The 14,132-nt window shown below is 52.3% G+C and overlaps 1 protein-coding gene across 3 annotated transcripts; it reads left to right on the forward strand.

The window, feature by feature from the left end:
• Positions 1-198: 198 nt before the first annotated feature.
• Positions 199-11,783, forward strand: TYSND1 (trypsin like peroxisomal matrix peptidase 1). Of its 3 annotated transcripts, none has more exons than XM_087432082.1 (4): positions 199-1,467; positions 3,166-3,296; positions 4,372-4,557; positions 5,169-7,197. In XM_087432082.1, exons 1-4 carry the CDS (start codon positions 302-304, stop codon positions 5,204-5,206), a joined length of 1,521 nt encoding a protein of 506 aa, XP_087288208.1. In that variant the 5' UTR covers positions 199-301; the 3' UTR covers positions 5,207-7,197. The 3 variants fall into 3 exon arrangements, with proteins under 3 accessions (XP_087288208.1, XP_087288209.1, XP_087288207.1); XM_087432081.1 differs by lacking the exon at positions 5,169-7,197 and adding an exon at positions 7,204-11,783 and having other exon boundaries at positions 203-1,467; XM_087432083.1 differs by lacking the exons at positions 4,372-4,557; positions 5,169-7,197 and adding an exon at positions 7,204-11,783 and having other exon boundaries at positions 200-1,467.
• Positions 11,784-14,132: the final 2,349 nt, after the last annotated feature.

Consider the following 14,132-nt stretch of genomic DNA (forward strand, 5'->3'; position numbering starts at 1 on the left):
CTCTGGCGTGTTCTCCGGGTCTGCTTTGCCCTCTACGTTGGCGCACAGGTGTCCTGCACCGGGGCGGGGAAGGGGGCGGGGATCAGTCTCAGCAGCCAATCAGGACTCGGCCCCAAGTCCAGCCAATCGGGCCCGGCCACTTGGGGCTTAGCCAATCCGGCCCGACAAGGAAGACCTGCGTCAGGGCTTGCGCCTCTCGCTTCCAGCTCTGGGTGGCGCTGCGTGCGGTCAGCGAGTGTCCCGGGGTCCTCGCTCGCCCCCTCGTTCTCCGCGAAGCCCCTGGTGCACCGTCCCGAAGGCCATGGGGCGGCAGTGGGGGCCCGCCATGAGGGCAGCTGAGCAGGCGGGCTGCGTGGTGAGCGCCTCCCGGGCGGGGCAGCCGGAGGCGGACTCGTGGAGCTGCAGCGGGGTGATCCTGAGCCGCAGTCCGGGCCTGGTGCTGTGCCACGGGGGCATCTTCACGCCCTTCCTGCGGGCCGGCAGCGGGGCGCTGACTGCGGCCGGCGCCGCCTTCCTGCCCGGCGACAGTTGCGGCGACGACCTGCGCCTGCACGTGCAGTGGGGTCCAACGGCCGCGAGTCCCGCAGGCCGCGCGGAGCGGGGCCGCCCCGGGCTGTGCACGCCCCAGTGCGCCGGCCTGGAGCCCGGCCCGCCGGCGCGGCCCCGCGGGCGGCCCTTGCAGCCCCCGCGCCCCGCCGAGCTGCTGCTGCTGTTGAGCTGCCCGGCCTTCCGGGCCCACTTCGCGCGCCTCTTCGGGGGCGAGGCGGCCGAGCAGTGGCACTTCGCGAGTGCGGCGCCGGACGACGAGGTGTCGGAGGACGAGGAGGAGGATCAGCTGAGAGCGCTGGGCTGGTTCGCGCTGCTGAGCGTGCGGCCGGGTCCGGAGGAGGAGGCGGAGGAGCGCGGGCCGGCCATGGCCGTGGCGCCGCTCGGGGCCGTGCCCAAGGGCGCGCCGCTGCTGGCCTGCGGCTCCCCGTTCGGGGCCTTCTGCCCGGACATCTTTCTCAACACGCTCAGCCGCGGCGTGCTCAGCAACGCGGCCGGCCCGCTGCTGCTCACCGACGCGCGCTGCCTGCCGGGCACCGAGGGCGGCGGCGTGTTCGCGGCGCGACCCCCGGGGGCTCTGGTGGCGCTGGTGGCGGCGCCCCTCTGCTGGAAGGCCCGCGAGTGGGTGGGCCTCACGCTGCTCTGCGCCGCCGCCCCTCTCCTCCGCGCCGCCCGAGCCGCGCTCGGCCGCCTGCACCCCGGCGCCGCTGCCCTGGCCGCCCTCCTGCCGCCCGAGATGGGCGCCCCGTGGGGCATGCCCCTCCGAGACCCGGGGCCCCCGTGGGCAGCTGCGGCTGCGATGGTGGAGTGCGGCACTGTGTGGGGCTCCGGGGTGGCCGTGGGGCCCCGCCTCGTGGTGACCTGCCGGCATGTGGCTCCTCGGAAGGCAGCCAGGGTTCTGGTGCGCTTCACCACCCCCAAGTAAGGCCCGCAAGGTTGTCCCCACTCTACCTCCTCTCCAGGTCTCAGGTCTCAGGTCATAATTCTGAGGATTAAGGGGGCCTTCTAGCGTCACGCTGGTGCTTTGGTGGTGTAGTGTGTGTAGAGACCTGGGACCCTCCCCTCATCCTTGGCACCCAGAATCCCAGTGTAGGGGGCTCTGGGCCGCCTGGCAGGGGATGAATGGGGCATGGGCAAGATATCAAGCAACTCTGGATTTGAGCACTCTGGGGCGTCCCAGCATCCCCTACTGGGCACCTTGGAGCTCTCCCTGCCATTCTGAATTCCTTCTGGGCGGCTTCTCTGTCTCATAGCCCTGCACCCGCACACCACTGACCCTTTGAATGGAAACCTCCTAACCCTGCCCTCTCTCCCCTAAAACGTAGTGAGGTCCCAGGGGCCCAAGATGCTACCCTCTTGGGGTAATGAGAGGGGCCTGTTACTCATACTTGATTTATCTCTTAGATCTTAACCAGAGCTTCCCTTCTGGATCAAAATTACAGATGTGGGATTCCACCTAATTAGAATGTGGGAGTAGGGCCCAGGCAGAGAGATAGATATATTTTGAACAATATTTGGGTGATCCTGGCAGCCAGGTTGGGACTTCAGACAGTCATCTGTTCCTTCTCTGTAGGGAAAAGCACTCTTGCCTCCTTTACTTCCACTTGCTTTGACAGTGGGGACAGTGACCTACGTGTTCTTTCTGTTTTCTCTGTAGTCCCAGGTGCTTAATTTAGCCCAGAGCAAAGCACCTTGGTGTTAATGCCTGATGTTCTCCTGTACCTGGCTCAACCCAGCCTCGCAGCCCAGGCGTTTCCAAATCTCTCTACTGAATTTCTAAGGTTAATCCAGCCCGGCTTTGCCATAGAGGTCCACACTGGCAGCCCACAGGACAGCCGTGACTTTACAGAGAAGACTGATGATGAGAATTTCCCTATGTGTGTGGCCCCCAAATCCTTAACCTACTCCTGCCCCCCCCCCACACACATACTCTTGCTTCTAGGGAAACCACCAGCTCTGCTGGAAGCTACCCCTGCAGAGTGTGTAGCAGGAAGCCCTGTGTGATCTTGGGCAAGTCACTTAATCTGTCTAAGCTGCCTCCCCATGAGTTGACATGTAAAGTCTTGAAGCACATAGTAAGAGCTATAGAAGTGCTAGCTTTTATGTAAACAGGGATCCAGAGGGATGAAATCATACCCACCAACTGACAGGATTGTGGGTATCAAATGAGGCAGTGAAGGAAAATACTGGAAATGTTTGCCCTGGCTCCTACGACTTACTCTGTGACCTTGAGAAAGTTACTCAACCTCTCTGGGCCTCAACTGCACCATCTAAAATGGAGATAATACCAGTACCCAGTTCATAGGGCTGCTGTGAGGACTGAATGGAATGATGTCCACAGAGCATTAACACCAGGCCTGGCTCACAGTGCTCACTAGGTGGCAGGGGTCTACAATCATGCTGAGGTGCAGGCAGCTTTACGTAGAAGTACTCTACAGGTAGGTGGTAAAGCATGTTTGGGAATACCACAGAATGGTTAAGTGACATGCCCTGAGTTGCTGCCTGGTAGGTTTCAGGGCTGACACCAAGTCCATGACTTACTGTCACTCATCTCCTTGCTTCCTCCCAGCACTAAAGGGTCAGAAAGCTAGCCTGTCATTTTGCTTCCCTTGTTCCCAGGAGTGCCATGATCTGGGGACGTGTGGTGTTTGCTACCCAGGAGACATCTCCGTATGATATAGCAGTGGTGAGCCTGGAGGAAGACCTAGATGGTGTCCCGAAGCCTGTGCCCGCTGAGCATTTCCATGAAGGTAAAGGACAAAGAGGCCCTCTGGTGTGGGGTGGGGCTCGGGAAGGAAGGTCAGTGTGGGGCACTCCAACCCTGCAGATCAGGGGCCAGTCCCCCAGACCAGCTCCCTTCCGGCCCTCTGGATTAATGAGTCAGGGTGGCATCAGGCTGGCGTGAAATCATCTGGTTACAGTGCCTGGGCTGCTCTTGGAGGCCTCCCTGCTCGTGCCCAGCATGCCCAAGGGGCTGGGGGGCAGGTGGAAGGTCCGGAGAAGGGTAAGGCACGCCTCTCTCCTGAAGCCCTGCAGCAGTGTAGTCTGGAGATGCTGAGCCTTGGGGGCTCCTTATAACACTGCAGACTGGCCAGAAAGTTGTTGTACCCTCGAGGCCCCAATGACATAATTTGAGTAGAAGGCTCTGTGATGCTGCCACAGGAGTAACAAGGGGTCTCACTCTGTGGATGCAGGGTGATATAATGACAAAGAGTACAAGCTCTCTGAGTTGGCATCTCTTCTGCCACTCACTGGCCCTGTGTCCTTGGACAGGTAATATAACGTTCCCTGCCTCAGCTTCCACATCCGTAAAGTGGGGAAAATGCTCCCTGCTCCTGGGCATTGTGGGGTGTGGGTGAGATGTTGCCTGTAAAGCACTTGGCTCCATGCCCCGTGCATTCAAAGTACTTGCTAAAGGAAGATGGTGGCCACTTTGTAGTCGTCATCACCATTTTTTTTTTCACCAAGAGACTTCTTAGTCCCAGCAGGAGATAGGTATTAATTCCACAAACATTTATTGAGCACCTGGCTAGGTGTAAGAACCCTAAAAAGTGGCTGCGCAGTCCAGCAGGGAAGTGAAGGCTGGAGAACAGCCTGATGCTGAGGAGAAGTGACTGGGCAGGTGCAGTGCTGGGAGCTCAGGGCGGGTCCTGGCCTCTTCCCATGGGGACCTGGGGAAGGCTCTCTGGAGGCAGGAGTATCTGAGCAGAAACTCGAAGGACAGAGAGAGTTTAGAACATTGGAGAGGGCAGGGATGGGTCGGGGAATGTGAGTCCTGCCGGACGAAGGGACTCCCCAGCCTCACCCTCTTTCCCTCCCTGGCAGGCGAGGCTGTCAGTGTGGTGGGCTTCGGCGTCTTCGGCCAGGCTTGTGGGCCCTCAGTGACCACAGGCATCCTGTCAGCTGTGGTACAGGTGGATGACACACCGGTGATGCTGCAGACCACGTGTGCTGTGCACGGCGGCTCCAGTGGGGGACCCCTCTTCTCCACCTGCTCAGGGGACCTCCTGGGTAACCAGCTCCTTGGCCCTCTCCCAGCTTCCCCTTGCCAGAGCCTCAGTCTCATCTTGTGATGCTTGGTGTCCAGCCCTGAGTGCCACCTCTCTCTGGAAAGAGGTGGTCCTTATGCCCAGGAGGGAGGTAGCCAAGGTTTTCAGGCTGTTTTGCTCCTAAGGGGGGAAAGGGAAGGATGCTGAGCTGGGAGGGAAGAGATCTGGGTTCTGGTCCCTTCTCTGCCACTAAGCTACTGCATGACCTTAGGTAAGTCACTTAATCTCATTTGATCTGTGACACTCAGGAGCTGGATTAATCAAAGGGTCACAAACTCAAAAGTCTACGGAGGCTGGGCAGGTAAAGTGAATGAATGAGTGATTGAAGACAACAGGAAGTAGAGGGTCAAGTGTGAACTGGGGTGAACACCACTCAGCGCCAGCACACTGTTGCCTCATTATGAAGGAATGTGGGCCTCACGCTGGCTGATTCTCTAATTTGTCACCGGAAGCTGTGAACCTTTTCTATTTTTCTTTTAATATGTAGTTGTTAAATCTTAACATTTTTACATTTTGGTAACTAATTCAGATTTTTCTTTTTCTTTTTTTTTAAATCTGTCTGTTAAAAAAAAGCGCCAACCACAAGTCCATATGAATACCTCCAGTTGTAGTCCAGCACACAGAGTTGATGTGAGCTTCCCCTTCTCTTATTTCTGACTGCTTCCTCCCAAAGTGAGAGACCTTGCTCTTGCTGGCTACAATAGATTTACTTATTTCTTCAACCGTAGTCTACAAATAAAGTCAACTATGACTTTTTAAAGTATATGTACAGATAAGTGGATACAGAAATAAATATAGATTTGTGTGTATGTATGAGTTAGGGTGTGTGTGCATATATATATATATATATATGATATATATAGTGTATATATATGTATCTTAGCTCTGCTGAGAAGGGCTAGAAGCAGTAACACCCCAGCTGCAATGAACACACCAAGAGCCCAGATCTTGGTTTCTAAGTGCTATTCTCTAATGAAAGGAACCAGGAACTGGTTGATTCCAGGACTGGGAGAGGGAAAATCCAAGAGGAGCCTGGAGCACCTTGTGGTGCTGGAAAGGAAGGAAATGCTAACAACAAGAACAAAATGATGGGCATATCAAATGTTGAGAGAACCAAGAGCCAATTAGAAGGAGCTCCCATTGGAACAACTTGAGCCACAAAACAAACAACAATAGTATTGGATTATAACCCCCCCAAAAAGAAAGACTATCCATGAGTCCACACTGATATAAATAAGTAACCAAATCAATTTAAAAATGGAGACAAGTGACAGCTCTTCCTTACAGATTTCCAATTAGTAATTTTAAAAGAAATGAGGGAAAGAGAAGCTCACTATTAGGAAACCACAGGAGGATCTACTGATGGATGCTAAAACCGGTTGGCAAAGTTTAAGTAGAAACAGGATATTTGCATAACTCTAAAATATTTAGCACTTTACAAAGGGGAAAATAGTAAATCCACAGTGGAGACACCTTGCAGATAGCACCTTAGCCAAGTGATCAAAGTTAACATCACAAGTAATGCCTACAGACCTCACACCCCTGCTGATACGATGCCCTGAGAAGGACGCGTCACCTCCATGGTGTTCTCAATAATATATAACCTCAGTCTTATCACGAGGAAACATCAGGCAGACCCAAATGGAGGGACATTCTACAGAATAACTGACCTGTATTCTTCACGGTGTCAAGGCCATGAGAGATAAGGAAAGACTAAGGAACTGAGCCGGATTGGAGGAGACTTAGGAGACGTGGCAACTGAATGCCATGTGGGATCCTGGGACAGAAAAAGAGTTAATGGAAACACTGGTGAAATCCAAATGAGTCCTGTACTTTAGTTAATACCATTATATGAAGGTTAATTTCTTGGTTTTGATAAGTGTTTTATGGTGACATAAAATATTAACGTAAGGGAAAACTGGATGAAGGATATACAGGAACTTTTGGCAAGGCTTCTGTAAGCCTAAAATTGTCTCAAAAAATACATACATACAGATGTACTAAGCAGGCCAAACAAGACTTGTCTGTGAGTCTGATTCATTTATTCGTTCCCTAGACAAGTGTTTGTTGAGTGCCTCCTCTGTGCCAGGCACTCTCCTAGGTCCTGAGGAGGCTGCATGAACAAGACAGCAAAGTCCTGCCCTCATGGAGCTGACACTAATTGGAGAGAAAGATAATGAAATACCGTCACATGCCACATAACGACGTTTCGGTTATGCGTATACAACTGTGTTCCCGTAAGATTAGTACCATATAGCCTAGGTGTGTAATAGGCTATACATCTAGGTTTGTTCTGTGATGTTCGCACAATGACGAAATCGCCTAACGATGCATTTCTTAGAACGTATCCTCGTCATTAAGCAACACACAACTGTAAGTGAAACATAGTGTGTTAGATATTGATAATGTTAAGGAGAAAGTAAAGCTGGGAAGGCGACCAGGGTGTGGGTAGCCAGTGTCCACGAAGGGAAGCCTAGCGTCAGTCACTCGGAGGGGCCTTCAAGCCCCCCGCAGCCGTAGGGCCTCCAGGATGGAGATGGGCCTCCTTTCCCATCCGTCTGTCTGTCCCCTGGCTCATGCCCTCTTTTCCTCTCTGACTCCTCAATAGGCATTGTCGCCAGCAACACCCGGGACAATAACACAGGGGCCACCTACCCCCACCTGAACTTCAGCATCCCCATCACAGTGCTCCAACCAGCCCTGCAGAAGTACAGTCAGACAGGCGACCTGGGCGGCTTCCTCGAGCTGGACCGTGCGACTGAGCCGGTGAGGGTGGTGTGGCGGCTGCAACGGCCCCTGGCAGAGGCACCGAGGAGCAAGCTCTGAGGCTGTGTCACTCCTCTGGAGAGAAGAGCAACCCGTTTATGCCATGGGAAGTGCTGAGGCTGGCAGCCTCAGGATCCTGACTCGGCACACCCCAGCTGGGCCACCTCCCCATCACCCCACCGTGGTCAGCTCCGGAGTCGGGATCAAACTTCTCTTCAGCCCCATGGGTCTCCAGCTTGGCAGCCGGTTTTGGGGTGCTTTCTGGAGCCCCCACCTCTCTCTGCCCCCGGCACTAGGCTCAGCTGTGTTATTTCCCCTCTGGGGAGCCCAGTACAATTGCACATCAGCCCTGGTGCTGACAGACAGATGCTGGCTGGAAGGCAAGCCCAGCCCTGGTTTTGCATCTGTTCACTGTCTCCTGACGGCCACAGGCCATGTAGAGCCGCTGCTTCACTGAGGCCTTGGCTTCTCTTTGCTCTTAAGTCAGAATTGGGCTGACAGAGCCCTGGGACTTCCTCAGGAAGCTTTGGCAGAGAGGCTCTGCTCTGAGGGCCAGAGACGAAAGGAAATGAGCATCTTCCTGTTCTGCTAGACCTACGGGGAGGTGGAATCCCTGAAAGTCAGGACTCCTGGGTCTCTGTATGTCAGGTGTTGCTGACCTACAGGGGCATTCTGACAGTGCCTTAATTTTCCAGCCCATAAAATGGGCCTCAGGAACCTTGGGAGGTAGACTGTGGTTGGGGTTTGGGAATAAACAGGACCTATAGGAGGACCTCTATTCGTCTATAGATCAGATTCTTTTTTTTTTTTAATGAATTTATTTATTTTTTTTGTGGGGAAGATCAGCCCTGAGCTAACATGCACGCCAACCCTCCTCTTTTTGCTGAGGAAGACTGGCCCTGGGCTAACATCCGTTCCGATCTTCCTCCCCATTATATGGGATGCCGCCACAGCATGGCCTGACAAGTGGTGTGTCGGTGCGCACCCGGGATCCGAACCCGGGCCACCAGCAGCAGAGCGTGAGCCCTTAACCACTACGCCATGGGGCTGGCCCCTAGATCAGATTCTTTTTTCTCTTCTGTTTTTGGGGAGTTGAATTGGGAATAGGAAAGTGCCAGGCACAGAAATACACCTTTTCTGTCCTGCTGTCTCGTCGGGCTTTGATCTCACTGGATATTCTGGTCCAGACGTCCTCATAGCTGGTCATGGCACCAGTCAGCACTGGGTGGGGCTTGCAGATCCCACAAGGTGGTGGTCTTAGCCTGGCAGCCAGTGTTTACAGAGTGCTGGATGTGCCAAGGCCTATGCTGGGCCCCGGGGTGGGTGGGAGTTGGGAAGTTCAAAGGCAGCCCCTGGGAGCCAAGACCAACCTTGCCAGTGAGGAGCATGCACTGTGTGCCTACGGCCCTACACATGCAGGACCTCAAGAAATGACTGTTAAATCATTGACAGGTTGGATGCCATTTAGGGGATGACTGGGCCGCTAATTCTAAGCAGAGAGAATTGCTGGGAGTACCTTGTTTCTAACATTTATTTGTGGAGTGCCAGCTCTGGGCAACCATAGAACACTCCTGTGATGGTGGTTCTCCCCTTTATGGATGAGGAATGGGTCCAGAGGGCCGTGTTATCTTGAGAGAAATCCCATAGTAAATTAATGGAGGCAAGGGGTGAAGGCTGAGGTCTAACTTTGCTGGAGTGGGAGAGGGAGGGTTTATTCTGGCATGTGTGGGTACCAAAGAGCTCAGGCTATCATGGAGAGACTTTTGTGTCAGCCCGTTAGTGCGATGAGCAGGGTAGCCCTGGCCTGCTCAGATGGAAGACTATGTCCAGGGGCCCAGGGAGGGAGGATCAGGCAAGGCTTCATCAAGGTGACTCACGAGCTGAACCCCAAAAGGAGAGTAGGTGTTTACCAAATGGGCTGGAATCAGGGAGGGTGTTCCAGGTTGAGAGCAGGAGCTGGGACAAGGAAGTGTAAAACCACATGCACCTTCTGGCAGTGCTAAGCGGGAGAAAATTGGAAAGGAGCAAGACTGGAGGCTAGAGAACCAGTTACAGTGGCCCTGGTGAGGGAGAAGACGGTTAAAGTAGGACCAGTGGGCATGGAGATGAAGTGACGACACAGGAGGTGGAACTGCCTGGATGTGGGGCAATGCAGAGAAAGAAAGGTCAGATGGTGCCTGGATTTCTGACTAGGATAATGAATGGCTGAGTTTAGGGACAAGTTGTTTCCCTTGGGATGTCTGTGGGACTTCAAGTAGAGAGGTACAGCAGGCTGTTGAATAAGTGAATGAGGTAGGATAGTGCAGTAGAAGATCTCCCTTCCCCCATCTCAGTGGCTTAAGACAATAGAAGTTTATTTCTTGCTCATATAAAGTCCAAGGTGTAGTGTTCCTGACTGGGAAGGGAAGGGTGGCTCTTGTGCAGTAGTGGTGAGGAACCCAGGCTTCTTCTCTCTTGTGGCTCTGTCATTGGGTCTGGGACCTCAGAGTCCTCTGCCAGGGCCTCTGTACCTGGCTGGTGGATGGGGGAAGAGACAGGAGAAGATATTCCTGCTTTAAAGAAAAAAAAAAAAAATTTATTTTGAAACAATTTCAAACTTACAGAAAAGTTGCAAGAATCTTCATACACCCTTCACCCAGACACTCTGTTCCACTTTTGCTGAATGCCCCAGTGAAGGTCTTTGTGACAAAATGTTCTAATTTGGGATCATGAGTTGTACCCACCTGCCAGGGCTCTGTTGCCCCTTGACTTGGAGCAGCTGCTCAGTCTTTCCTTGAGTTAGATGCCCTTGACCTTCCTGAAGATAGCAGGGCAGTCATTTGTAGAATGTGCGTTAGGTTGGGTTTCTCCACGCTTCCTCAGGATTAGATTCAGAATGTGCATCTTTGGCTGGGATGTCACATCAGTGATGTCTTCTTGTCAGTGTCCTACTGGGAGGCACACGATGTTTCTTTGTCCCATTACAGATGATAACATCGATCATTTGAATAAGGTGGTGCCTGCTAGGTTCTCCACCGTAAAGTTCCTTTTTTTTCTTGGTACAGTATTTTGTGCGGAAATACTTTGAGACTATATAAATATACTGTTCCTTACCCCACTTTCTCCTACTATGTTTATCATCCATTGATGTCTCTTGGCTGAATAACTTTAATGGTTGCCAAATGGTAATTTTTTATTATCATTATTTCTTGTACATTTATTAGTTGGTATTGTAAGAGCTTTCCCTTCTCTCTGTTTAATTATCTGTGTGGACTCATGGATTCATATTTTATTCAATGGATTATAATCTGTTATTATCATTATTTATTTTGATGCTCAAATTGTCCTGTATTGGCTGGTGAGAGCTCCTTTCAACCAGCGTCTGTGTTCTTCTGGCACCTCCCCATCATTCTTTGAGTCCTTCCTTCAAAACAAAATGTTCTGGGCTTACCTGGTACTTTCTCTGGAATCAGCCATTTCTCCAGGGTTCTTTTTACTGGAGAATGGTATTTAGAAGCCAAGATCTAGGAACTAAGTGTGCTTATGCTGAGGTGTTGCTAGGCCCTCCCAGTAGACAGACCTTACATCTATATTTATTTCTATCTCTACATAGCGTAAGCCATGAGTTAACACAAATAGTTCCAATTTGAATTCAATACCACAAGATTCATTCTAGCTCTGCCCTTGTCATATTTGTACCTCCCTCCTGTCAGAAACACGGCTCCATCTTCCTCCATATGTTTACTTGTTTGCTCCCTCACCTGCATGTAGTCAATCTTCTAACACCATCAGGCTGCCCCTGCCACCCTGCTCTGATGCTTTTCTTACACGGGCCAACATTACTGCTCCCCACAAGCCTGCCTAGGTTTTTTGACTTTACTAGGAAGAGGGAAGGAAGCCACCCTTCTTCACTGCTGCAGCCCAGAAGTGACATATATCATCCCTGCTCACATTCCTTCCGTGAGAATTTTGCATCACCCAGAAGCAAGGGGTAGTGGTGGGAAATGTAGTCCCTGGCTGGGCAGATGCTTCTCAGCAGGACCTCTTCCCCATAGTAGGGGAGAATGACCTTTGTAGAGAGCTGGCCAGCTCTGCCAAGCTGGATCTTGTTCTAGTGCTGCTTTGGAAACAAAGACTCACTCCTATTACCTAAATAAAAGTAGATTTAGTGTTCACACCCTCCTGGACAGGTGCAAGAAAGCTCCTTGACCTGGGGAGGCTCCAGGGGCTACTAGGTATAAGTGATGACTCAGCATCCCTCTCTGCTTTGTTCACTCTCTTCTGGCCTCTGCACTCAGTCTCTCCTTCCTCATAAGTGCAGTGTGCATTTGGCCATCCAGTCCTTTCTGGCCCTGCTCTCCATGACCTTTTATCTGTAAGTGTTCTTATCACATGCCCATTATCAGATTTCCTCAATAAATGCCCAAGAGAGCAAATATCTGATTGGGCCCATCGTCTTCTCATGCCTTGCTATATCTGGGGCTGCCCCTTCAGAGGAGCAGTGGTCAGGGTGGATTCATTCAGGCTGGGAGAGGATCTACACCGGGCTCTGGGTTGCAGATGAAGCTGAGTGCTGTCAGCTGAAGCTGTGGGAGCAGGTGCAGTGAAGGGCCTGGGGCCGCCAGTGTTTAAGGGATAGAGGCAGAGTGGGAGCCTGCAAGGGGGCTGAAAAGAGACAAGCAGAGGCACAGCAAGAAACCCAGGGAGGCTAAGACCTAGGGCACCAGGGCAGACACCAGTTAGCCCCTCACCAAAATCTGTTTTCCCCTTTCTTTCTGAGCATCCACTAGACTGCATTCCTGGCTACCCTCAGTTAGGTGTGTCCATGCGTTCCAGCTCATGGAATGAGGGCAGAAGGGAGGTGTGCCACTCCCAGGCCTGGCCTATAAAATTACCTTCTACCTGGTCTTCTGCGTGCTTGTACCCCTCCCCCTGGTGGGAATGGAGGCAACCCCTAAAAGAGACCTAGTGGGGCCGGCCCAGTGGCCCAGCAGTTAAGTTTGCGCGCTCCACTTCGGCAGCCCAGGGTTCATTGGTTCGGATCCTGGGCACGGACCTATGCATCACTCATCAAGCCATGCTGAAGCGGCGTCCCGCATAGAGCAACTAGAAGGATGTACAACTATGACATACAACTATCTGCTGGGGTTTTGGGGACAAAAAAGGGAAAAAGGAGGAAGATTGGCAACAGATGTTAGCTCAGGGCCAATCTTCCTCAAAAAAAATAAAAAAAAAGAGACCTTGGAAGCCACTTGTTAAAGCTAGCCTCTGTCAGTCTGGTCCCTGGATGACTGTGTGGAGGTGGCAGCCTCATTAACCAGTCCACTGGCCTGTACTAATACCCAGGCAAGAAATGCACTTCTGTTGTATTTGAGCCATTAGGCTAGGGGGTCTATTTGTCACAACAGTAGAACTTATCCTCACGGGTATAGTCCTTCCCTAGCTGGGAGTACTATGCTAAACCACATTTTGGGGAGAGGCTCATGAATTTAGCTGGAACTACAGATGGAAAAGGAAAACACTTATGAGGCTCTTCAGAATTAAAGGGTGCCTCTTCTTCAAGTGGGGACACTGCCTCTGTGTCTCTGGGCCCCTGAGTTGACCCCAGTACCTTGGAGCTCCCCCCAGCCCTGGGAGCCCGCAGTAAAGTCACCTGTTGTCTGTCAAGGAACGTCCTCAGGCCTGGCTGAGCTCGTTATGGCTGAGAGCTAGCAAGGCTTTCTCCTCTTAGGTTCTGTGATGTTAGACAATCTGCCTGCCATTCCTACTAATCATTAAAGTTCCATAGAACTGCCAATGTGTCAGCATCCAAACTGTGCCTTCCCACTGCCTCTGGCACCTGGAAATTCAAAGACAAAGTCCTTTGTTAGGCAAGGAGCCCTGATTTTCAGTTCCAAAGCTATGGGCACTATTGAGTGGGAAGAGAGGAGGGATGTGGGGTAAACTGCCTGGGAAAGGGCACAAGAGGGGTTGACTGAGACCCTCTCCCCCTCTTGGATCAAGGTGTTCTCTGGTTGTCAAGAAGGTGTTGAATGACCTTCCCTGATTGTTGTGGTCTGTGGCAGGTCCTTGGAGAGGGACCACACCAGCTCAGACAAGTCATGCCCCAAGGCCAATATGGGGCCACCCCACACCTCTCCTCCCTCCCAGTGTCAGATTTGGCTGCGATTTTTAGAGCTCTTTCCTTGCATCCTGCCAGTTGGAATCCTCTTAATCTGCCTAGGCCTGGTGCCTCCGTGAAATCTTCCTTGACCTTCCCAAGCCCCAGGGCTGTCTCCCTGACCTGGACAGGCTGCAGTGCTCTCTGTTCATCTCTCTGCCTCCCACAGGGCCAGGGTGATACCGAACCTCTTAATCTCAAGTTTGTGTGCTAAGTTTGTGTGCCCGATGCCCTGCAAGCCAAACACTGAGACATCGGTGCTTAGAGATGAGAAAGGTTTATTCAAATTGGCCAAAACGAGTAGGTGGGAGGCTAAGTTCATTCAAATCCACCTCCTCTAGAACAGAAAGCAGGGGGGTTTTATAAGCTAAGGGACTTGGCAGGAGGGACTTCAGGGAAACAAAGGGGTCACTCCAGATAAGCCTCTGGGCAATCTGATTTCTGGGCTTCAACAGCTGCTGAGGGCCGGCCATCTGCTATCTGGCCATCCAGCCATCCGGTGATCGCAACCTCCCCGAAGGCATTCTCTTTCTCCTGCAAAACAAGCTCACAAATCTTCGAGACCCCTGAGTCACCCCTCAAGTTGAACAGGAAAAACAGCAAATTGGTTTAATATCTACAGTACCCCTCAG

The sequence above is a fragment of the Ceratotherium simum genome, chromosome 6 (genome assembly GCF_057802395.1).
Source record: "Ceratotherium simum simum isolate JZ-2026a chromosome 6, ASM5780239v1, whole genome shotgun sequence".
NCBI classification, from domain to species: Eukaryota; Metazoa; Chordata; class Mammalia; order Perissodactyla; family Rhinocerotidae; genus Ceratotherium; species Ceratotherium simum.

Bases quoted from the DNA above. Each gene is read 5' to 3' on its own strand.
- TYSND1 (XM_087432081.1), top strand. From the start codon at position 302: ATGGGGCGGCAGTGGGGGCCCGCCATGAGGGCAGCTGAGCAGGCGGGC. The intron at 1,468-3,165 runs GTAAGGCCCGCA...CCTTGTTCCCAG, and splicing joins GTGCGCTTCACCACCCCCAA to GAGTGCCATGATCTGGGGAC. The intron at 4,558-7,203 runs GTAACCAGCTCC...ACTCCTCAATAG, and splicing joins CTGCTCAGGGGACCTCCTGG to GCATTGTCGCCAGCAACACC.